At 43.9% G+C, this 25483-nt stretch overlaps 1 protein-coding gene across 1 annotated transcript in view; it reads left to right on the top strand.

Moving 5' to 3' along the window:
* SEC14L1 (SEC14 like lipid binding 1) overlaps positions 1 to 25483 on the top strand; it is a 55960-nt gene that overhangs the window by 11094 nt on the left and 19383 nt on the right. Inside the window, exons 3-7 of the mRNA XM_056859818.1 lie at positions 12552 to 12701; positions 12790 to 12921; positions 15266 to 15394; positions 16342 to 16567; positions 18505 to 18614. Coding sequence (XP_056715796.1) covers positions 12552 to 12701; positions 12790 to 12921; positions 15266 to 15394; positions 16342 to 16567; positions 18505 to 18614 — 747 coding nt within the window. The remainder of the gene's footprint in view (positions 1 to 12551; positions 12702 to 12789; positions 12922 to 15265; positions 15395 to 16341; positions 16568 to 18504; positions 18615 to 25483) is intronic.

Raw genomic sequence — 25483 nt, 5'->3', positions numbered from 1 at the left:
TCTCATCATCTGAAATACACACAAGATTTGAGCATTTAAAAAAGAGTTGATTCTGGGCGTGCTCACCATGTATTCTAGGCTATCTTTCTTTCTTAACTGATCTGGCTGTCAGATTGAAGGGTTATCTCAGGATAAATGATTGCATAAAAATAATAACCCTAGGAAAGCTTGGTGAAACACAGGAGTTTGTTCCTCTATTAATAGTCGAAGAAATGGGGAAACAGTGTTCATCTTTGTGGCTTCTGTGCATTCCCACATGGGACTGTGCATGTCCAGGCCAGCCACGGACAAAGATTTTCCAGCTTCTAGAATTATCAGCTCCGTGGAATGTCCCCTCCCTCAGTCTAGCGCAGCATTTTCCTGCCCAAACGGTCACCTGACCAAGGGGGAGTGAGTGCTCTCCCCTCAATTCTTTTTCTGCTGCAGTGGAGAAAGTATGTGATTGCTTCAGTTTGGCTCTTTTTCTCTTCTGGTGAACTTTCCTGAGGAGAAATGGTCAATAAAAGTAAGAACGGTGCCCTGTTTAAAAAGTGCAGCATTAAATTGGCAAGAATGATGCTCACACAGACTGCCTGATGTGTCTGGGGAAAGGGCATATCCCAGCGACATGCTAGTCGTGTGCCTGACATACCTGGAAGGCCTGGCAGGAGAGGGCTGCCTGGTTAAAAGAATCCCTGTGGGAGAGATCCCTTGGGCCTGACACTTTGATTGGTGTGAGCAAGAAGGACCGGACGCCATCTGTCTTCTCAGTCCCAGTGGCCTCAACATCTGTGGCACCAATGGAGGCATTGGAAGCGAGGGTGTCATCTGAGCTGCCCATTAAAAAGGCCAAAAAACAGCTGAAAGAAAAATCGGGTGACAAGTCAGCAAGAAGGCTAAGGTGCTGACCCGGCCGCCTTCAGATTTGAGGGACCAACCTTGGTGCCGATTGCCATTAGTCTCACCTCGACACTGGGACTCTCTGTGGCTGGATAGACCTCTGCTGAGAGGGTGCAGCCCATCCCCTCAGCGCTGGTGGACTCTAGAGCATAGGCAACCCCATTGATGGTGGAACAGCCTTCGCCTTGACAGAGGTCTCCTCAGTCTCCATGCTGAAAACTGATCCCCTTCGTGTTGTGACAGTCCACCTGCTCGCAGATCGCCTTCAGCTCGGACCTGAGATGCTCATTGGGACCAAGGTTCTTCCCAACGTTGATCTCCCTCCTCAGAGTTTTTCTTGAAGCCAAGAACACTCTCCACCTTTGTGGAGGGGTCAGGTTTCGCCATCATCGGACAATGATATTGTCGAGGCCCCCACCCCAACATTAAGGGACAAATGGTCTGGCCATTTTCCTTACCAGTATCACTTGACACACGAGGACTATGCTCATTGATGATGTCCCCATACGTCATGTGGGTCCTATCATTAATGTATGTTGCCTTACTACTCGGTTGCTCCTCGCCGTTCTTTGAAGTCAATGGACAAAGATAATTGCCATAATAGCTCTTCAAAGTTGAGACCCTGAGACACGCTTGTGATTTCTGACCCAATACCATTGAAGTCGGAGGAAGACCTGCATCAAGACTCAGGGAGATGAATAGAACACAACTTCATTGCTGTCTCCGTAAAACGTAGTCGACGACTTGGCCCCAGTTTCTCCATCAAAGGATATAAAAATGTGCTCTGAACAAATTGATTAAAATAGCAAAAGCCTTAAACATTGAGTATTGTCCGGCTGACCTGGGTCCAGTGGACCCCATAATGGACATACTGTATACAACTGATGCTGGTCCGGTGGCACTGCCGATTATAAAGGACATTATGGATATTGTGAACGCAAATTGGGCTAAACCAGCCTCTGGGTCCTCTTCCACTAAGAAAGTGCAAAATCTATATAAGATTAGACATGAAGGGGATGACTTTTAGTTCCACCATCCAACTGTCAATTCCATGGTAGTGGAAGCTCTGCCTGGAAGGTACAGAGCAGTCTCTCATTCCTCCCCAAAAGATAGGGAGGGATGCAAGTTAGATATTCTAGGGTGCAAAATTTACACTTCTAGAGCTCGGGCCCTGAGAATCTCAAACATCCGGTCTATGATGGGAAGGTATCAGTATTTTCTATAGGACAGAATGACCTAATATATTGACAACCTTAGTGATGAAAGGAAGACTTTGGCCAAAGTCTTACAAACTGAGGATGTGATGCTGGGGAGGCAACAACTAAGCACCTCACATCATGTAGCAGATAGCTGCAGTAAAACTATGGCCTTCTTTATTGTCCTCTTCTGGCTGAGGGCTTTGACCTGGCTGCCTGACACCAAATCCAGAATTTTGAGGACTGCCCTTTGATGTCACCACATTGTTTAGTGACCAAACTGACACATTCCTAGATAGACTCAGGAAAACCAAGTCCTCCGCCAAGTCGTTGGGCATTGCACCACAGCAACCCACCTCCTACAGACCGGAGTACTTCCCTCATCATGGTTAGCAGTTCCAAAGGCCTTATAAATATCAGGGTCATTACCAGCAGCAACCCCAGTACCCGCTCTACCTTCCCCTCATCTCAGTTGGAGGGGAAGTTTCAACCTAGATCCAGAACCAGGAAAGAGTGGTTACTTCTTGGAATTTTGGGCTCTGCCTCCCTACCTTCCTCCTGTCTTGTCTGCTTCAAGGGTCCCTCCCCTCTTGCTGGCAGAGGTGGGAGAATTATTGGCCAAGGGAGCTGTTAGGGAAGTGCCTTCTGATGATTTAGGAAAAGGGTACTATTCCTGGTATTTCTTAATAGATAAGAAAGGCGGTTGTAAGAGGCCTATTTTGGATCTGAGGAAACTGAACAAATTCCTCTGAGTCATAAAATTTCAGATACTTTCCTTACGGGAGATGATCCCTTTGTTAGAGGGGTGTGTGTGGTTCGTCACCTTAAATTGAAAAGACACTTATTTTCATATTGCCATTCATGAAGAATGTAAATGCTGTCTTAAATTTGTGTGTGAAAAGTGAAACTATGAGTTCAATGTCCTCTCCTTTGGGTTGGCCACAGCATCACAAGTATTTACAAAGTGCCTGGCTGCAGTAGTGGCCAATTTAACCCTGGTAGGATGTTCACTCTTTCCCTATCTGGACGATTGGTTGCTCGTAGGTAATTCCCCGCAAGCTTTGAGTGATCAGGTCACCCAAGCACTACGGACATTGGAAGGCCTAGGTTTGGTCATTAACTACACTAAATCGAAGCTCCAACTCTCTCAGGAGCTTGAATTTATCAGAGCCAGGTTGGATTCTGTTTCTGACAAGGCCTACCTTCCCACTCAACGAATTAGGGCTGTGCAAAAGTTGGACCAGATGTTTGAAAACAACAGATTTCAAAAGGCTGTCCGCATACAAAAACTATTAGGGCTGATGGCCTCCAACTAGGCAGTGGTTTTGCTCTCCAGACCGCATATGTGACCATTGCAGAACTGGTTCTTACATAAATTCACACCCAATGTGGATCCTCAATCCAAGAAGCTATTTATCCCCAGTGACATGATAAAGTCCCAGCAATGGTGGTCCTCAGAGTCCAGTCTGTCTGAAGGGGTTCCCTTCCAAGCTTCCAGCCCTCAGGTACATCTTTTTATGGATGTATCATTGGTGGGATGGGGTGTACACTGTGGTGGCTTGGAGGCACAGGGCTTTTGGTCACCAGCCGAGTCTAAATTACATGTCAATTTATTAGAGCTGAGAGCGATTAGATTTTCTCTTATTTCTTTTTCATTAGTTTCTGCAGCTGGAAAATGTGAATAAAATGCACACTCACATGTAGTACTAGTAGCTCAGGAAATTATTCCATTTCCTCATTTCAAACTATCAAAGAGGAGCTAAAATAAAATAAAGGAATTGTGGGTACTTGGATTAGGACTTGATTTTAAAAAATGTGAATGGCATCTTTTGGGTTCAGTTCAATGACCTTGGTTGCTCTGCCACCCTGCCCCACCTCCCTCAGTACTTTTTAATCTGCATTTGACATGTATAGTTTGACTTTGGAAGCACGTTTTTGTTGTGCAACTTGACTAGTTCTAAACTGAATTCGGTATTGGCAGGCTTAATCTGTGAGCATTTGTGATGGTGTTTCAGTCTCTAATCTGCAGATACTGACTTGCAATGCATAAAACACCATAGAAGTTCTTGGTTTTGAATTTAATAATACTCCCATACACCCACCCCCTTCCAGCTTTTTGGGAGCCATCCAGAAATAGGAAATGTCAGTACAGGGCTTTATTTAAAAAAAGAAAAGAAAAAAAGCAAAGCAGGGCATACTGCTTTGTCCAGACATAAATTTCTTTAGCAGAAAGAAATGTTGGTTCTCAGCAGCACACAAGAGTTGCCATGCATTAGGTTAGGTGTGTTCAGAGCCTTAAGCAGGATCGTTTTATTAAGAATTAACCAAAGAGATAATTTAACTCTCAATCATTCTCTTTTAAACTACCAGTATGTAGCCATTGGAACCTCCTGTAGGTTTAGGAGTCCTCAGGGTAAAGGTTGTGTACAAGAAATAATCACATATCCTTTTATCTTTAAGGATTTAAAAAAAAAAAAAAAGCTTAGCCATGGCAGATTAAATGTTTTCAATTGTGTGCACATTCTAAATGTGAATTGCCGCTACAGATAAGCATACAATTAGCAGGGACCTAAAATTCACATTTTGCTACTCTTTTTCATGAGTATCAAAAGTATGGTATCCACATACAGATGGGGTGGTGGTGCTTGTAGCCTGCTGGGCAAGACAGGAAGGTCTTGTTTTGTGGACTGGAGCCAGGAATGTGTAGTAAATAGGGGAATGAGGGAGTAGAATGAGACATTGGGGGTGGGGAGAAAGGGGATTAGAAACAAGATAGGGTTAGGTTTATTAAGGAAAGGCCTTTCTAAATAAATGAGTTTTAAGGAGGGATCAAACTAAGTTGCTTGATGGCTGATAGAATAGAGTGAGTGGGACAGAAGATTGTTTACATTGAATGGAAACAGTTGAAATGTGAACATGGCAAGATAAGGGAAGGCACTGAATCTTAATGTAAATCTTAAAAGTAACCAATAAAAGTTAAATTCTGTGGTGCGTGATAGAGATCCTGATGTACAAAGGAGAAGGGTGATAAACTAGAAACAGGGCTGGGAGGTAAAGTCTAGCACTATAAGAGTCTGGGTGGGGTAGGGAAGCCAGCAGAGAGTAGTAACTTTTTTTTTGTATTTTCTGCCTGAAAATTAAGATCACCTACCACTATTAAGCCACATGTATAAAACAGATAATTAGCATTTATATAGTAACTTCTATCAATTTAAGAAAGATGTAAAGCTGGAAGGAGGCAACAAAGATGGTGAGGGGTTTTGGAGACCAAGTACTATGAGGAAAGGTTGAAGGAGCTGGGTATGTTTAGCCTGAAGAGGAGAAAAATGAGAGGTGATATGATAACCATCTTCAAGTACTTGGAGGGCTGTCATATAGAAGAGAGTGACGAGTTTTCTGTTGCCCCAGAAGGTTGGACCAGAACCAACGGGTTGAAATTAAATCAAAACAGTTTCCATCTAGACATTAGGAAGAATTTTCTAACAGAGCGGTTCCTAAGTGGAACATGCTTCCTCGGGAGGTGGTAAGCTCTCCTTCCCTGGAGGTTTTTAAGAAGAGGTTAGATGGCCATCTGTCAACAGTGCTGATTCTATGACCTTAAGAGGATGATGAGAGGGAGGACATCTTGGCCATTTTCTGGGCATGGAGTATGGGTCATTGGGTGTGTGTGGAGGGGAGGTAGTTGTGAATTTCCTGCATTGTGCAGGCGGTAGGACTAGATGACCCTGGGGGGTCCCTTCCAACTCTGTGATTCTATGATTAAGGTGACCCTAGAAGGTCTTTTTTCCATGCTGGACTTTATCACATCCTCTATCACTGGTAAATGTTTCAGGATGCGGTTGCTGTGTGAGTTGTTTAGTGAGTAGCTTGTAGCTGTAGAACACCGATATTGCTGCAGTTCTCATGAAGTTGTGGAGTAGGCCTCATAAACGGCATGTGGAGATAAATGTACAAGCTGGAGGGTTTGTAAAAGTTGAATTTCCTGAAAGGCGTTTTGCCACAGACTGCAGGATTCTATTAAAATTCCATTGGCACAGTAAATTATCAGGATTTTACTGATATAGCCTGTATGGAATGCAGAATCTGCTAGGTTTGGGAATCTGCTAGGTTTTAGATGTTTCCCCATCTTAAGTATTTCTTAATATATGGTAAGGTGAACCTACAGTATAGCCCAAGGCAGAAATAGATCTATACACGTGGTTATAGAACAAATTCACAAAAACTGTACCTGCAAATCCTGTAGATGGGAAAAGGCATTAGCTAGAGGAGCAGGCCATCTCCAATATGTGTGCCAAACAGTGGCATGCCAGACCATTTCGCATGTGGGGCGAGTTCTATGTCCAAGCACCTGAGGCAAGTGCCAACAGCTCCGGTAGCACCACTAGAACCAGCAGTATGGGGTAAGGTGTTTGGCATACTTTATACCTGTCATAATCGCCTGTACCTGTGCAACCTCAAATGGGTCTGAGGCAAGCCCTGAATTGTTGCTAGTACTACAAGGGCTTGGCAGCAGAGGAGGGGGAAGATGTGTTTGGTTGAGTACATCATCTACTTCCTTTGTTATTGCTGGCATACTGATATTTATCATGGTTTCCCCCCAGCACCTGTGATGAAAAGATTGCATACCCATGGTGATGCTGAAAGCTATTAACCACTCAGGGTAGCCCTGCTTTGACCATGCAAAGGAGGGGAGGAATGTGTGTGTGTGGATTCCATGCAATTCCATTGTCTCCATTGACTGAAACTTAAGCCAGTGTTGTAGCCATTGAATGATGCACAGTTGGAAATGTCTGCTGTTGTCCAGCTATATAATCTTTTAACTCTTTGTCTTAAGGCAGAGAAACAAAATTGGGTAATTGGAGCAGTCTAGTTCTTACAGTTTTCTGTAAAAGAGATGACATAAAGCCATAGGCGTGTTTCATTTTTCCCCTCTTTGGTCAACACTTTTGAGCTCCCAGATTTCCCGATTAAGTGGAATCCTGGGCTACTGAGACTAAGCTGAGTCTGGGATAAATTTAGCATTGCTTCCATGTGTTCTTCTTTTTTTTTTTTAAGAACAATAATGTTTAATGGCACTTAGATATCCTGTTTATTTACTGTACGCAAAGCAAAGACGCGGTTTAGGTTCCACTCATTCAAAGCCTCTTCACACATCATCTCTCTCTGACACCTGAACACACCTATTAGGAAATCCACATCCCTGACAGTTTCAAGCACACTGGGAAGGGGGAGGGGGTTTGTTCCAAAACATAATATGGGATTAGGTACATTTCTTATAATACAGTTATTAATTATTGTTTCATGCACAGACTCCCCGGAAGTGATCTATACATTCTGTTGGTCAGTGCTGGTCCACGTATGCAGGGTATGTCGCTATGTGGTCAGTGTCTCAATATCTGGCAGCTGAACTTGTCAACTGCATCCACTGACAGTCCCTGTGAATATATGAAACAGATCAAGAAGTTCTTGGCTGGGGTGCTGCAGTCACTTGTCATGACCTTACATGCGTGAACTTGCCCTCTGCTCTGTTTTGATTTAAAAGCTGGGAATACACATGCTTCCATGTGTTCTTGAAGACTTCTAAAATCTCAGGTCCCATGATGGCAGAGGTGATAAATTCAGAAAGCGGACTGGGATTTCTCCACTGTTATATGAACCTTCTCCCCAACCTGGGTTCTAAAGTTTCAGCGAAAGTGCTGATATTTTTATCTATACTTGAGAATTATAGGAGCTAGAAACACACCAGCATTTTTATGTCCAAGTCCAGACTCGCCTGTCTGTCTTCTGTGCTAGAAGGCATAGGCCTGCAATTTTTAGCATAGTTGTTTGTACCTAAGTAGATTCTTAGGACCAACTTGTTTTCTCATACATAATTCTTTTAAACCAGCAATAATATGCATTTAATCTCCTATATTCCTAGATCACTGTTCTTCCACAGCAAATGTTAAAACCCAGTTTTGATTAGTATCTTGTGCAATTCATATTGCAGGTGTTTCCTTCCTGATCATATCAAATGCATTCATGTGTCTTGCATCTTTCAGGGTTCAATACTGGTTAAAAACAAACAAATCCAACCTAGATTCCATTGGCTCTTTAAAAAAAGCCACCATAACAGTGTTCAGTTCTGCTTTTGAACTATGTATTTGGGGCACTCAGAACAAACTCTGATCAGCATTGTAATCCCTGAAGCAAGGCTTTTAAGATTGGTACGAGAACACAAAAAAGGGATCGATTAAATGAATTTGATCAGCTTCCTCCTAAAAAAAATAATCACAGCAATATTAAGTGCAAGTAAAAGCCACGGTCATAGTCTCTGAGCAGGACTAATAATGCAAATTACATTATGAGCCCACTGGGGAACCATGACTTTTACAATATAAATGTTGCCCCTCATCAGTATTTTAAAACAGCTCATTTGATCAGTTGCTTCTTCATGGTCTGGGCTCACCTACCCTTCACATTGTGCTATTAGGAAGCCCATTGTTTCTGAGAGAGAAAAGGCATGTTTACTGGGTGTAAGGATATTTATTCGAAAAGACTGTAACTTGTTTGCAAATGTAAGACAGTGCTGCTTTTTAAATGCCATCTACCTGTGGGGAAAAAACCTGGTCTTGCATTAGTAGGGTTGCCAGGTCCCTCTTCGCCACCGGTGGGAGGTTTTTGGGGCAGAGCCTGAGGAAGGCGGGGTTTGGGGAGGGGAGGGACTTCAATGCCATGGAGTCTAATTGCCAAAGCGGCCATTTTCTCCGGGTGGACTAATCTCTATCGGCTGGAGATCAGTTGTAATAGCAGAAAATCTCCAGCTAGTACCTGGAGGCTGGCAACCCTAATTAGAGTAAATATCATAGTTGTGTTTGAATGCAGAAAAGAAAAACACCACAAGAAAATGCAGTTTTAGAGCATATGTAGGATATCTAATTCAATTTATCACAGTTAACACATAGGTGATATTCAATTCTTTGACCTGCGAATGAATTATTGGTGGATTAGTGAACAAATATGCGATGATGGATGTGTCAAACATCTAATTGCATTTAGATAGCTTTGCAAGCAGGAAATCCTCAAGGGTCTTGTGGGGGTATCTCATTTTCATTCCTCAGTATTTTTTCTTTCCTTTCCTTGAAAGCCCTAGTAGCCTTTTCCCATTTCCTGCCTCCCTCTCTCCTTCACACCCACCAGCCATCCAAAGCTCTAGCCGGCCCACTGTCTTCAGTGTTTCCTTCTTCCTCCTCTGGAAGCTTCTGCTTGGGAAAACTTGAGCCCAGTTGCACAGTGGTAGCTGCTGGGTCCAGTTGTGTGGTGGGGAACCTGAAAGGACTTTCCCATGGGCCCCCCTCCCCACACTATTTCCTATTTCCATCCTCCTGAAACCCCCCATATCCTTACCTTTCCTCGCTTCCTTCTCTCCTTCCTCCCTACCAAGCAAGCCTATCTTTCATATGTCCCCCCCATCTTCAACTATATTATTTATTTAATTCATTTCTACTCTGCCTTTTTCCACAATTGGGGACCCAGAGAAGCTCACATCATTTTCCTCTCCTCCATTTTATCCTCTCTACAACCCAGTAAGGTAGTTTAGGCTGGGTGTGTGTAACTAGTGAACTTCCATGGCAGAGGGGGGATTCGAACATGGGTTTCCCAAATCATAACCCAAAAAACTAATCACTATACGGCACTGTCTTTAGTGGGGTGGCTGCTGTTGAACAGTAAGTAGCTGGGCCTGGGTAAATAAAGGAAGTTGTAGGGTGGCAAGTTGCCCAGTAGTGCTGCTAGGTCTGGCTGCTGTGAGTTCTCCCCAAAAGCCAAAACAGCCCTGGAAAGGGCCTGGCCCCCTGTCTTTTAATGACAGAATCCAAGTACTGCTATGGCTGGCAATACTGTTGTGGTTGCCTAGCAATGGCCACCGAAGGCATCGGTTTCTTACAGCTACAGACACTCCTTTTATAATTTTGTGAGGTTGTAACTCCCCCAGTAGTCTCCCCCCCCCATATTTTTGTGTAAACTTGGGGCTTTTCTCATGTTTGTAGAAAGATCTGTCTTGTCTCTCCATGGCCCCAATCTCTGAATTTAAGTGTCCACAGATGGGGCCACATTGATAATTATATATTTTGGTATTAAAAAGGTTAAAACAGCGATGTATCACTTTAGACAGTGTTATTTCCTAGGAGTCTGTAGACTGAGAAAAGCTTGCAAGACATATCTGTGCAATTGCGTAGGCAAGATCTTATGTAACAGTTTTGATAGGCAAACAATTTTATAGCGTGCATCTCTTCTAGTCTCGCAATCTGATCAGGCTGTTCTTCTCATTTATACTAAGAGGTTTTGAAGTGGAGCAGCCAAGGCCCCCCTAATGAATGTATGTTTGAATCAAGATTTAAGCACAAGTCCTCATAATCCAGCTCCACAAATCCAGAATCACCTAGTCTGTAAAACAGAGATTGGCAATCTGATATACTGGCAAGCTAAGTATTGAATGCAGCGAATGTATGCCATGTTTGCATTTTCAGTTTTGTACTGTGATGGGTGTCTGCTGTGTCAAAGGTACATGCAGTACTCATTTGAAGTAGATAATTGTGTAAACCATGAGCATGGAAGGGATTCAATTAAACATAAAAGTTCAAACTGCTTTGCCATACTGTGTTTCGTTCTCTGAGAACGAAGTGAAAGCACAAATGTTCTAAGGGAGTTGCCTTAAAAATCAGCTATTCCATGTAGATGGTGATATATGTGGCTGAATAGCTGCCTTTTAGCGGAAACTTTACTATTTGAGTACTACTGTTTGTTAGAACATAAAGAGCTACTGATAACCAGGCCTTTTGAGCAAATATTTTATCTACCAAACTTGTATGCCGAATAATTAGCACACAGAACCAGAATTCATTTCTATCATATTTAGGAAGTGTAAAATCCTTTTCTTGGAGGGGTGGAATTAAGTTCCACCATTCTCACTAAATGTGCTATGCCAGTGAAACTTAGTGAGAGTTAAATCATGCCCGTGGCTTTTCCTCAGGGAGAAGAGAAGTGAACTGCGTAGGGGCCTGCATTGCATCATGACAGTTCCAAGAAAACCAACCTTCTATAATAATACCTTGTGTTCTGCCAGGAAGTGGGATATGGTTGGGATGCTGCAGAAGGTTTACCATTTTGATGAAAACTTGAACCAAACAAAGAGAACCAGCGTGGTGTAGTGGTTAAGAGTGGTGGACTCTAATCTGGTGAGCCAGGTTCGATTCCCCACTCCTTCCCAAGAAGCCTGCTGGGTGACCTTGGGCCAGTCACAGTTCGCTCAGAACTCTCAGCCCACGCAGAGGCAGGCATTGGCAAACCACCTCCAGACGTCTCTTGCCTTGAAAACCCTACAGTAAGCTGTGACTTGACGGTGCTTTTCTCCACCAGAACCAAACAAAAAGTGCCTGGGACATCACGCCTTTGTGCGGTTGCTACAGTGACAACTGGGCCCCTGCCAGACCCTCCTAGCAACATTCATTTAAAGAATTAGCTTCCGTATAGGCAGCTTCTGCTGTTTATTTCCTTAATCTCTTAGACTGATCCTTTGGGATAAGGAGCAGTCTCTTAGATAGATCTACAATTTTGCTGATATGGACACTGGACAAGTTAATAAGTATACAACAAGACAACCACAAGCTCTGCTACTTCAGCTGTGTTTTTTCCTGATGTCTAGGTCTTGTCTCTTTTCTTCCTCTCACATCCACGGGAAAAATATTCCACTGTGACTGGCACAGAAAAGATCATTGGTGTTGTGGCATCAATAAGTGGTGGCTGATGAACTTTGCCAAGTACATGAGTATGAGAGGCCTCTGAATTATTACAGAGGAAGATAGCTATTTGATAGCATTTGTATACCAGAACTGCTCCTCTTCCAATGTGTGACCTTCGGGGATGGAAAACATGAAACACCTTGTAAATCTGATGTTTGGGATTGTCTTGTGAACGCCGGGGGTCTCGTTTTCCTGTTTTCCCACTCCGCAGTGTCTAATTTTGTAAAACTGAAAGGTTCACTGCAATCGTCTGCTTTTTTAGTTGGAGCTATTGGTGTGTTAGCAACTTAATAAAAAGTGTTATGTTCTTAGACACAAGTACAGGCTGGTAAATGGTACACTGGAGTCATCAAAAGAGCTAAGCAACTGTGCTTAGGGACAGGCATTAGCATAAGGAGCAAGCTTTTGAATGCCTTTATTAGGCTCAGGGGAGGTACTTGGCAAACCCTTTTGGTGGCTCTCTGAAGGAATGGTAATTAGTCTTGCTCTTAAAATCCTTCAGTGTCACACAGTGCTGTTGATAGACAATTGAGACGCACAAACTAGCATTTTTAATGTCACAGGTTTTATCTCAATTTATTATGAAAACAAACAAAATCGTTGTAAATTATGGTCAGTTTAATTTAAGGATGTGAAAAAGCTGTCTGGAAAGTCTGATAATAAAGCTTTTAAGTGTATTTTCCCTATCTCTTTGCAGGCTTACGAAAGAAGGTTTCCGACATGCCCCCTCATTCCCATGTTTGTAGCCAGTGATACTATGAATGAGATCAAGAGTGATGATGGAGCTATACACGTGATTGAAAGACGTTGTAAACTGGACATAGATGCACCACGACTGCTGAAAAAGGTAGCTGAACAAGAAAGGTGAGCTAAAGGCCTAACTATTTATCTGCAAAGATGCTGCTGATTGACCCCAGTCTTTGTTCTTTTCTCAGATTGCCGGGGTAGATTATGTTTACTTTATCCAGAAGAACTCCTTGAACAGAAGAGAACGCACTTTACACATAGAGGCCTACAATGAAACCTTCTCAAACAGAGTTGTGATTAACGAACACTGCTGTTACACAGTGAGTAAAGGCAGAGGACTCCAACTGTTGTACTGGTTGGGACAGGGCTTGTGGCTCGCTTTCAAGATCCTGATCAGAGGTCTCTCTTTGGGGTACTCCTAGATAATGGTATTGTAGCACATCTTGGTTTCTACCATTTTTCAGAAATGTTGTTGTGGATGTAATCCCACTTATTATCAAATCATCAGTCACATAACAGCCCATGTTCAGGCAGTTCCAATATATGGGCTAGTGTCTGGTTGAACAATACTTTTTTTTTGCTGTGGACTAAGCCGTCACATGTACTAAACTACAATTCATACTTAATAGAATATTAGTAGCAAGCTGTAGGATAAGGAAGAGAAGAGTCGATACATTCTTAAGCTACAATTCATACTTAATAGAATATTAGTAGCAAGACATAGGATATGGAAGGGAAGAGTCGATAAATTCTTGTCCCAATGTCTGTTAAATCTGCAGGCATTCACAGTTTCTTGATTTCTTCTTCAAGAAAAGCTAACATGCAAAGCAGACTAAAGGGTTTTGTGATATATGAAAGCTTTCACCAACTGAAGTTGATCCAAGGAAAACTGACTGTATTGCAAATCTGTCATTTACTTGGTTGGTTTCTTGTATTTGCTCAGGAATCCTTGATTTTTGTTCTTGTACCTGAAGAAACTTCATGGTCACATTCAGGCTCTGTTAAGACTGATATGGCCATTGGTCCAATTAAAACAAAAACCCTCCCATTCCTTCTTGGCACCTTTGCATCAAGGGGATCTTTCTTAACTAATTTATACATAAAGGTTTAATTACTTCAGTCCATAAAGAACCCTTTGCTTGCGGATATGGTACATAATAGGTTGCTGGAAAAGGACACCCGGAAGGATTTTTTGGACCGGGCCATCCAGTTGTCCTTGAGATATTAAGTGGTAAAAAGTTAAGTTGCTTTATGGTGGCAACTGCATAGGGAGTCATGCCTAAGTCAGTCATATCCTTAGATCAGAGATTACTTGGAAACCAGATATAAACGATCTTGTTGCATTTATTTATTTGGATCTTGCCTTAACTTTCTTTTTGTGGCTCAGATGTAAAATTTCCAGAAATTTTGAAGCCATGGGGGGAAATGTTTATTTTTTTTAACTGAAATTTTGATAAAAATTAGAATATATGCAATACTTTCCTGTCCATCCTAAACTAATGTTACTGCTTTAACAACATAAAATGCATTATTTATAACGTACTTAAGATGTAAAATTGCAATATTTGACATTTACGGAATTTAGAAGTTATGAATGCTATAGTTTTCTACAAGCAAAACTGCAAATAAGCTAAAAAATATCTAAGGCAAAGAAATAACTTGGTTAAACACCAGTAGCTGGCAGCTCTAAGTGAAATGTTTCAGATCTCACCTTGCAGCCTAATCCTATCTAGAGGCATTCTGTTGATTTCATTGGGTTAAGCCCACAATACTCTGCATGGGGTCAGGACATTGTAATGCTTTCCAAGACTTGACAGTAAGGGGTAGTTTCCGTGATAGTAGAAGGTATGGTAGACATTTAGTTAAAGGGCAGAACCTGATAATTTGCATGGTACATTAAGGCTGCAATCCCGAAGGGGAGGCGAAGCTCCTTAGGAGCCAACGTAAGTGACTCCACACCGCGGCTTGGAGCTTGGGCGCAGGTACTGGCTCCTGGCAGCGTTCCAGTGGTGCAAGTCCCTGCGCCGGCGTCCTGGGAGGCATTCCTGGGGGCAGAGCTGCCTTTAGGCGGCTTCCTAGCCCCTTTCGTCATGGGAATTCCCCTTCCCGCAGCGGCACGGACATGACACTTTTTGGTGTCGTAGCCCCGTTGATGTCTATTGGGGCATTCTCCTATTTTAAATTTGTTTACTGAAGTTAAATTTCTTTTTGGCATTCGGGAAGCCTCTGAGGGGGGGCGTGGCAGCGCCGCTCCCAGCTGCCATCGTAACACACACACCCTTAGGAAAGGACTGCCCAAGTAGCTGTATGTGTTGCAAGGAATGCTAAGCTACTTACACTTGACTGTACATCTTATAAATGTGTGCTCTAGAAAACTGGCCTTTGAAACCTCTCAAAGTGATAGTGAGGCTCTTATTCTCAAACAATCCACACCAAATGCCTTGGGTAGCCACCTGATGTTTGTGTTGCTTATTTTTGCTCTTAAGACGTGCTGGTTCCTTACTGTGAAAGGCAAGCCTTTTTCATGTTATAGTTTTATAAGAGCATACGGGAGATGCTTCCTCTTCCAGCATGCTTAGTGCACTGTTCTTGAAGCAGTTGTCATTGATCAGATTTCTTATGTCATGTGCCTGTCTTCTTTTTGTTTCCCCCTCAACTCTCCAGGTGCATCCAGACAATGAAGACTGGACCTGTTTTGAGCAATCTGCAAGCCTGGACATCAAATCTTTCTTTGGCTTTGAAAGCACAGTGGAAAAGATTGCCATGAAGCAATATACCAGCAATATTAAAAAGGTGGGCTTATAAATTTGGGGTTCATAAACTGTAGGTATCTGACTTGCTGGTTCAGTTCTTAGCAAGTACCTGTTGGCGCTTCTGGGTTGCATTATGTAACTGCTCTCATTCAACGCTAGTGGTATATACTTGTACGGACGATATGAGTTGCTGGAAGAGAAGTGCCTCAGAATGTATGATTCAACCTTAAATATTAACTAATGTATTTACTAGTGCCAGTAATAGATCACAGGGCATCAAACTCTCCTAAGTATGAGTGTAAGTGCTAGTGGTTCAGTTATGTTTAATGTCAGACAAGTCTTTGTGGGTGGGGGGAGAGATTAAATCAAGAGATTGCCATTTAAGTCTCCCCAAGGATAGCCAATGCCCAGTGGCAGGTATGATTTGACCAGCAGCACTGGCAGTAGAACTGTGCTCCTAAACCACCGGCAGATTAAAGATTGCTGGCCCTAAAGAACATGAGAAAAAGAGGAGACTGGAATATTGAACTCCCACTACAACTACTAAAGGGGGTACAGTTACCCACATTACATTAGCAATATAAAATATCATTTGTCTTTGATGTAAGTTACTTATTCTAGAAAGTATGCAGTAAGTTGAATGACAAAATGATTAGGAGCAGGCACCATGCCTTCTAGTTGAACCAAACTGTACCTAAATGTGTATCAAAAACTAATCGGGCAGGTGATTCTTCTTCCCCTAGTATCTGCCTATGTGTGGGGGTGGAGGGCTTGCAACATACCTTTTCAGAACCAAGGAGCTAGGTTTATTCTTCCCTCCATTAGACATGTTTCCAGTGCTGGTGAAGAGAAGAATAAGAGCTAGTAATCAATAGTGGCATTCTTCTAAGAGTAGATATGGCTTTCCAGAATTACAAGCTAGTGGTACAATTTCTTAGAATTGCTTCTGCATTGACTAAATAACTTCCTTTTTTCCCCCCCCCAAAGGGCAAAGAAATAATAGAGTATTACCTGAAGCAGCTAAATGAAGAAGGAATAACGTTAATTCCTCGTTGGACCCCACCTGTCAAATTTATATCTGAGCACAGCCTGTCTCATATAGGAAGGTCATTGTCTTCTCCAGTCGGCATACCTGATGCTAAGGAGGGACTAATCGCTAAGGATATCGGGGCTTGCAACAGTGCATCGGATCTGACTGCAGGAACACCTGATGGTGTGTAGTTTGCCTGTAGTGATCTCTAGTGTAGTTGCTCTATCTGTTTTGTCCTCTTCTGAGAAGCTGGCTGGTGGGGGAGGGGTTAGATTGGAGGAGAACAAAGTAGGAAGGGTTAAACACCCATCTTTCTAGCACCACAGCTGACATAAATGGGAACCCCCCCCCCCCACACACACACACTGCTGAATTAAAATTAAATCCAGAAAATATTAGGAGATCCCTCTGTACTGAAAAATGTGCAGTTTCTGTAGCAACCCACCTTATTCTAAGGGGCATAAAATAAAGTGTGTAGGCAAAAAAAATTTTTTTTTGAAAATTTTTATTGGATTTTTAGGGTACAAAATAAAACAGGAAGGGGGAAAGGAGGGAAAAGTAAAAGTAAGCATATATTTCTGTGACAAACCACCATATCTAATACCTGACGCATTAATACATTGTAATTCTAAACTATAATGTTCTTTATAATTCTATTCTAAAATCAATATTCTTGATAACTCCCACAATTTCTATTTATCTCTACTGTTAATCTTTGTATTATTATTTATCTTCTATTTAATTTTATAAAAATATATTTTGTACATAATCAGCTATCATTAAGTTTCATTATCAATCAATAGCTATCTTGTTCATTCAGTATAGTTCACTCATTTTATAAAAAGCTCTCTGTTGTATCACAAAATATAATATTAAGTTGACTTATGTAGGCAAATTTTGAACTTCTTTATCTTTATTGGCGGCTCTTGAGTTTTTTATTGACATGAGGACTTGCGTGGTAATAGGGCAATTGGGCATTACCAGAACTGTTTGGTGGTCCCAAATATTAGAACTGGTAGAGGGAAAAGGATCAGTAAAGCTGACATCATAGAATCAGATGCAACAAGGGGCTTAACTACGCGTTTTCCCCAGGTCCATTCAGTTGGACGTGCGCACCTGCAGCTTTGTGTGTGGTACTCATTTCCCGGGCATCTGCAGGCCTGATTAAGATCAAGAACATGGAGAGTGTTACGACCCCCTGATCCAGGCCTTTCACTTTTCTGTGTTTATTTTTACCACGGAACAAGCCTTTCAGGTTGGAGGGTTGTGAACCACCTCACCACCCACACCCTCAGCTTTAGGGACGTGAGGCCAAGGGGATTTCTTTTTCCTTTTGACCCACAGGATCCTTTAATCTGTAAACTGGAGATCACAGCAGATACCAGTTGGGAGCCCTTTGTCTGGCTCTTGCAGAGTTTGCTGAGGGTTGGTTGTGTTGGTGAGAACACAGGGTCCAAGAGTAACAAACTCACTTAATTTTATTAACTTGGTGGGAAGGCATTAAATGTCACACTAATCCCACATTTCATTAAGCTTTCAGATATGCATGGGGAAGAAAAGAGGGCGGAATCTTCTCATGCCCATCACAGGGAGATAGTGCTTTTGCCCCTGCCTTGTTTTCCTGACCCCAAACTGCTCTGGGGTAGGGTTGTTTGCTCCATTTGGGAAACCAAAAAGGTTTCCCCAGTGGGGCAAATCAAATTGAAAGCCTGAAATGGCCCTGGGGGGTTCTATATACCCTGATGGGAACTCAGTTTGTACAGTAAACATGGACTTCCTAACAGGGTCTCTAGAACCCCTGATGCCATTTCAGGCTCGGAAAGCAGCATGGGACAGACTGCTAAAGCCCCTTCTCACGCACCACCATTCTGATCTGAATCTAGCCTTAAGTTGGGAATTGAGTTCCCAGTGGTGAACTCATGAGCACATGTGACTTGCGGGTGTGAATTGAAGAAGGCTGGGGGATAAACAATGGGTAGCTAGGCCTGACGGCTTGAAAATGGCAGTTGATTTTGCAAACGACAAATGCTTCAACTTCGAGTACGTGCATAGAAACCTTTTTTTTTTTAACTGACCAAGCAATCAGTGCCTCTAATAGTGTTGTGTAAATACCATTGCAGACAAGCTAGACGCTGATTACATCAAGAGGTATCTGGGCGATCTGACACCGCTTCAGGAAAGCTGCCTCATCAGGCTTCGGCAGTGGCTCCAGGAAACGCACAAGGGCAAAGTAAGAATCCACTCTCCTGCTCGGCTTCCTGTCTATCAGTAAAGTTCACAGCATTCAAGATGGTCTGGCAGAATGTCAAGTAATCCATCCCGGGGGAAGACAGTTTCTACATAAATTAGCCTTGAACTAGTTTGAACCCAATACGTTTAGTTTTTGTGTTCTAAAACTGTCTAATCTTTCAATCTGGTTCCCAAAGTGCGTAGGCTACATGCTTTCAGACTGAAAGAAAACAAAGCTCTGACTTGGCAGTCCAGAGATCCTTTGGTATGCTGAAGGTTATGAAACCAATACAAATTAAATAGTGGTTATTATGTCCCCCTTAGGGGGTTTACTCTGCGTCACCAGGACTTGTTACAAATGAGGCCTTGACCATTACGTACGTTTAGGGTTTGTCTCACTGTGCAGTGTGTTTGAGAGGATTGTAAAATACATATTTGGACAGGTCATTGATAATTTATAAGATGTTGATGCAACCTAATACGATTGTTTTAAAAGCTCATAAAGGCCATATGTATTGGCTTTAACTAGATAAGCAAGTTCTAACTTTCTGTCTTTCCCCCTATTTTCTGTGACACATTGCTTGTAAAGCATGGAATGCCTGCCTTAAGGTTAACTCTCACAGTGAAACTGTAGACTCTTCTTCTTCCCCTTCATTCTCCCACTGAGTTCGGAGTACATCTTCATCAGCGGGTTTTGTCGTTCCTATGCTCAGGGAGGCAGGATCTAAAAAACGTTTTGCTTCCTGTCACATGTGCTAGGACCGCCCTCTGATATCCAGTTCTCTTCCTGTCTTAGAGGGAGAAGCAGCATTTGTGGTTAGCTCTGTAGCAAACCTGATTTTTCTAGCCTTTTGACTTTAATAACTCTTCCTGTCTACCTTCTGTGTTCTTTACATTCTATCCTTTGTTTGTGTGCACCCAGCAGCCTTTTTTCTCTTCGTCTCTGTCTCCGTGCCTCCCCCCCCTTCTTGGGAGGAATCATGTCAGAAAGTGGGGACAGGGCTTCAGAAGAATTAATGTCGGGGGACGAGGAGCAGGTTGAAGGGCTCCTTACCTCCCGACAAGCGTCTCAAGCGGCATCCAAGAGCCGCGAAGGAGAGAAACGGGCGAATCGGCCTGATTTGCAAGCAGCGGCTCATAAGCAGGGCCTTCAGTCAGGAGACAACCAAAATGGCGCGAAAAAGACGCGCATGGACAAGATGGCCGCCGCAACTCCTTGTTCGGCCTATAAAGGTTACAAGGGCGAACCTGATCCCAGTGATGCGGCTCCTCTGGAGTTCATGCGACCGGGACCACACCGGGTAACGTTGAAATCATTTCTTCCTTAAATTCAGAGGGGGCGCGGGCAACTTAGGACTTATGCGGCAAGCATTAAGAGAGGAGTTTGTCCACATTAGTGACCCTTCCTGCAGGAGTATCACAAGATCTAGGGGATCATCCCCAGTTTCTAGGGCATCCATCCACTCAGAACGAAGGGAAAGCTCTAGTGGAACACGACGTACCTGACAGACTAAAGCAGCTAGGAAGGCGCCTTTACCTTCTACCATCAAGGCCAGGCCACCCCCTCCCTCATCCAGTGAGGAAGATGAGGAAGAGTTCTCCTCAGGAGAAAACAATGAAATAGGGCCACAAGATCAGGACCACCAATCCAGGCTATTTGCCGGGGAAGATTATCAGGCCTTCTGACCAAGGTCCTAGCAGCCTTAGACCTCCATGAGGATGAGGACTCAGAGGTGGCCAAAAGTAAGGCTAAATTCAGGGGCACCAAGGAGTTCTTCACCAGACTGAAGACATCTACCCGGGCTGTGCCCTTTCCTGAATATTTTGAGGACATCCTCAAAACTGAATGGGACAAGCCTTTATCCAATAGACAGCTCCCAGCTACTGTTAGAAAGATGTATAATCTGGAATCCCGGGCCACCAATCTCCTTCAAGTACCCTTGGTTGAGGCACCAGTCACTGCTCTGCAGTCGGCTGGCTTACTGTCTGAGGATGGGGCTGGTAACATCAGGGACCCCCTAGACAGAAAAGCTGATTATGCCATCAAAAAGGCTCATGAGGCTTCGACCATATCCATCCAAGCTTCAGCTACGCCAGCCCTGGTGGCTCGGGCGTCCATCATGTGGATCAGGAAAATAATTGACCTGACTCCACAAGATAACAAAAGGGTACTGAGTGGCCTAAACAGAGTTCTAAAAGCGGTGAATTTTATGGTGGATGCCACCCTTGATTCTATGGCTATGTCGGCCAGGGCTCTGGCAGGTTCCTCTGTTTCCAGAAGAGCTCTTTGGCTACTGTCCTGGTCAGCTGACTTCGGTTCCAAGTCCATCCTACTAGGATACCCCTTTGAAGGAGGTCGGCTCTTCGGCTCTAAGCTAGAGGACATCCTAGTAGAGATGAGAGACAAGAAAAAGGCCCTACCAAAGTACATAAAGAAGGTAAGGACTCTTACTCTTCTTCCTTTCGTTCCTTTTGAACATCTCACACTCTGGCAAGAGGCAGATCAGACAATAGAAGGAACAATTGGAATTCTGGAAGGGGAGCCTTCCGCCAAGGCTCCAAATTTCGCAAGGGTTACCAATCGCAGCAGCAATTTGACAAGTCCAACAGGTTCACTGAGAAACCAGGGAAACAGTGACTACTGGGACACTCCAGTGGGGGGGAGACTTCAGTATTTTGCCAATGTTTAGGACTCTTCACCCAGACAAATGGGTACAGAAGATCATCCATGAGGGGTACAGCCTAGAACTACGCAAACCTCCTCCAAATCGTTTCTCTCCCCCACATCTACAAAACCGGACAAGATGGCCTGCACCCAAGCTGCAATAGACCACCTGCTCCAGATCAGGGCGATCAAGTCGGTCCCTCGAACAGAACAGTGTGCAGGGGTATACTCCTTTTTCTTCACCATTCCAAAGAGAAGTGGAGACTGGGGCGCCATCATAAATCTAAAACATGTCAACAGGTTTATTCGACTCAGACATTTCAGGATGGAAATGCTCAGGTCTATCATAGAAGCCTTACGTCCACGAGCATACCTGACATCAATAGACCTGACGGAGGCGTACTTGCACATCTTCACATACCCCGCGCACTGCAAATTTCTACGCCTTGCGTACAACCAAGATCACTACCAGTTTCGGGCCCTCCCGTTTGGCCTTTCATCAGCTCCAAGGGTCTTCTCCAAGGTCCTGGTGATGCTGGTGGCCCACCTGAGAGAGGAGGGGATACACGTCTACCCGTATTTAGACAACAACTTGGTGAGTGCTCCATTGGAACTTCTGTCCCGCCAGCATACAGAGACTGTCCTCTGGACTCTGGAACATCACGGATTCCTGGTGAATCGCACCAAGAGCTCCCTCTCCCCGTCCCAGCTAATCCATCACCTGGGAGTGTTCATCGACACGAACCAGAACGTAGTGTTCCTCCCACCGGAAAAGATCGCCTCCATTGTCAAGCTGACAAAGACAGCTATTCTTGCCAAATCTTCCGGACTTTCGTCCCTAGCCAAACAACAAGGGGAAAATGGTGGCATGCATAGGGATTGTTCCCTGGGCTCGCCTTCATATGAGAGACCTCCAATGGTTCCTCAAACCATTTCAGTTGCAGATAACTCAAAAGAGGAACCCACATCTCATCATTCCGAGTCATGTAAAGGACAGCTTGAGGTGGTGGACCAGTTCCCACAATCTAGCTAAGGGCCAGAATTATCTCCCACGCTACACGACCCACATCTTCACCGATGCCAGCCTGGAAGGCTGGGGAGCAATTCTATAGCAGCAAGTGGCACAGGGCCGTTGGACACCAGAAGAGAGCCGTCTTCACATAAATCGGTTGGAGTTACGAGCGATCTGGAAGGCCCTGTTAGAGTTCCAACCAAGAATCAGGAACAGTCACGTGCTAATGAGGACAGACAACGTCTCAGCCAAAGCTTACATAGACAAGCAAGGCGGGTCTCGTTCCTCATCCCTTCACGTGGAAGCAATGACCATCCTGAATTGGGCAGAGAATCACGTGGCGTCCCTCAGGGCGGAACACATAAAAGGATTGTTGAACACACAAGCGGACTGGTTCAGCTGACAGCAGGTGGACAAGGGGGAGTGGTCCTTGAAGAGGGAGGTCTTCCTACAAATCACAGAGAGGTTCGGAAGACCGGTTATGGATCTCTTCGCCATAGGCAAAAATCATCAGCTTCCAAGGTTTCTATCAAGATTCATGCATCCAAGAGCCGAGGGCATAGACTCGCTACTGTCCCCGTGGCCACGGGGTCTTCTTTATGCATTTCCTCTGTTACTGATAATATCCAAAGCTCTACGGAAAGTCAGACAAGAGAAGGCCCTCGTCATCTTCATAGCTCCACGATGGCCCCGGCTACCTTGGTTTGCAACCCTGAGGGGGTTATCGATCCAAGAACTGTGGACCCCGCCTCCGGTGCGAGACCTTCTCCAGCAGGGCCCCTTGGTACACCCAGATGCAGACTGGCTAAAGCTGACCGCCTGGCTCTTGAAAGGTCACGGTTGCTAGAGATGGGATATGCCTCCGAGGTCGTCACCACCATGTTGGAAGCCAGGAAACAATCCACCAGACGAATATGATTTTTCTTGGAAAGCTTTCGTCAGATGGTGTGGAAGAAAACATACTGACCCAGTGACCACCACGACGGGCAACTTACTTGACTTTCTCCAGGAGGGACTGGCGCAAGGGTTGAAGGCATCTACTCTCAAGCAAGAGGTTACAGCGATTTCGACCGTAGTTCCCCAACTGGACGGCTACCCAACGTCTAGGCATCCACACATAGTCACCTTCTTAAAAGGAGCCTCGGCCATATCACCTCCGACAATCCATAGATTCACCACTTGCAGACTTCATGTTGTACTGCTGACTCTAACCTGACACCCATTTGAACCCTTACGGGAGGTTTCCCTGGTTCACCTTAGGATGAAAGTCCTTTTCCTCATGGCCCTGACTTCGGCTAGGCGAGTGTCGGAGCCAGCAGCTTTATCGTCTAGGAAAAGCCTTTGTGTATTCCATGCGGATAAGGTAGTGCTACGCCCAGATCCAGCCTTCATACCAAAAGTGAATTCTAGGTTCCATAGACAACAGGAACTCCATTTGCCATCCTTTTACCCTCACCCTTCACATCCAAAAGAAAAGAGCTGGCACACCTTGGATGTGAAAATTGCCTTACGCATCTTCTTGAGAAGGACAGAACCATTCTGACATTCAGAATCTCTATTTGTGTCAATATCTCCTCCCAATAAGGGATGTAAAATGTCGAAGGTGGCTATCAGCAAATGCATCAAACAGTGCATCCAATTGTGCTATCAACTTAATAACATCCCGGTTCCCGTGGGGATTACGGCACACTCCATTTGCAGTGCAGCTACTTCGGCAGCCTTGGATGGTCATGCATCCATGGAAGAAATTTGCAGGGCTGCGACCTGGTCGAGTCCTTCCACGATCATATGTCACTACAAGATAAATACCTATTCTTCATCCGACACAGCATTTGGTAGAAGAGTCCTCCAGAATGTGGTTTCAGATGGTCAGTGAAGACTCCTTCCCAGTTAACAGTTTTTGAAGATCCCGCTGATGAAGATGTACTCCGAACTCAGTGGGAAAACAGAACCTTGGCTTACCTGTGAAGGTTCCTTCTACACTGACGGAGGAGTACATCTTGCCCGCCCAGGGTGAAGGATCGAAACAGATGAAGAAAGACAGTATTCAAGTTACACATTAAAAAAGGGGGGGTTAGAATAGAGTATTCTTGTGTTTTATGTGTTACTAATTCCTTGTTCGAGTTATGTATTTACAGTGGCTGCTCCTTGTTCTTTGGGTGCACGTTTATGTTTCTTTTTTTTCAAATTCTGCTTTGGAAGTCCTTGAACTGGATATCAGAGGGCGGTCCTAGCACATGTGACAGGATGCAAAAGGTTTTTTAGATCCTGCCTCGCTGAGCATAGGAACAACAAAACCCGCTGAGGAAGATGTACTCCCTCAGTGTAGAAGGAACCTTCACAGGTAAGCCAAGGTTCCGGTCTCTCCTTCTCTACTAGCTATGCGAAGGATAGACATTTCTCCTTGCCTTTGTTTACTTGATGTATTTCTGTAAGGCAGCTCACCTTTTTCATTAAGATCAGAAAGCTGAGGTCCGACTTTTCAATTATGATTTGAGGTGGCCATGTAAAAAGTTGGAAAGACATGTGGTATACAGGTCCATGGGAAGGAGTTTGCGTTGGAGATTGCTTCCCAAGATGTATGTTCAGTTGTAGCAAATGTGCACTATAATGTGAGAAGCTGCCATGAGGCTAAGAACTGCTTGTCAAAGGCTGCTGACTGAACATTTGTGATGCATGTTGAATGCAGGTCCCCCAAGTCCAGTGGATAATGTTGAGCTGTATTGGCTTGAACCTGAATGTGTAACTTCAAAAGTTATAATATTCTGTTTTCAGTATAATTTGGATCACGTTACCTGAAAATTGCAAGTTCAGTTATTGTTGGCAAGTTTTCCACCACAAATTACTTATTCTTTTCTCCTTGTAAAGCTGTTATAGAGATTTGACTATACATCTTTTGTCTCCTTTCTCTTTCTGGTCTGATCCTTTTCAATCATCCTGTTGTAAGCCACCTTGATTACTTTTGGCTTTCCACTGCCCCATACTTCAGGAAAAAAGCGGCTTTAATTTTTGTTTTTATTGAAACCATTGTTCATATAAAGAACAGTAATAGGAAAACTGATAAATGGATTGGATTAATCTTGAGTAAAGTAGATATTATGAAAATGATCTTTGCTGCCTTTTCCTTCTTCCTGCATCTCTCCCAAAAGCTTTTCTTCAAACAGTGTGGGATATACTTGGGGGGCGGGGAGGC

Source organism: Euleptes europaea, chromosome 1 (genome assembly GCF_029931775.1).
Source record: "Euleptes europaea isolate rEulEur1 chromosome 1, rEulEur1.hap1, whole genome shotgun sequence".
NCBI classification, from domain to species: domain Eukaryota; kingdom Metazoa; phylum Chordata; class Lepidosauria; order Squamata; family Sphaerodactylidae; genus Euleptes; species Euleptes europaea.
Note: the sequence above shows the minus strand (reverse complement) of the source record. Positions and strands in the feature narration are given on the sequence as shown.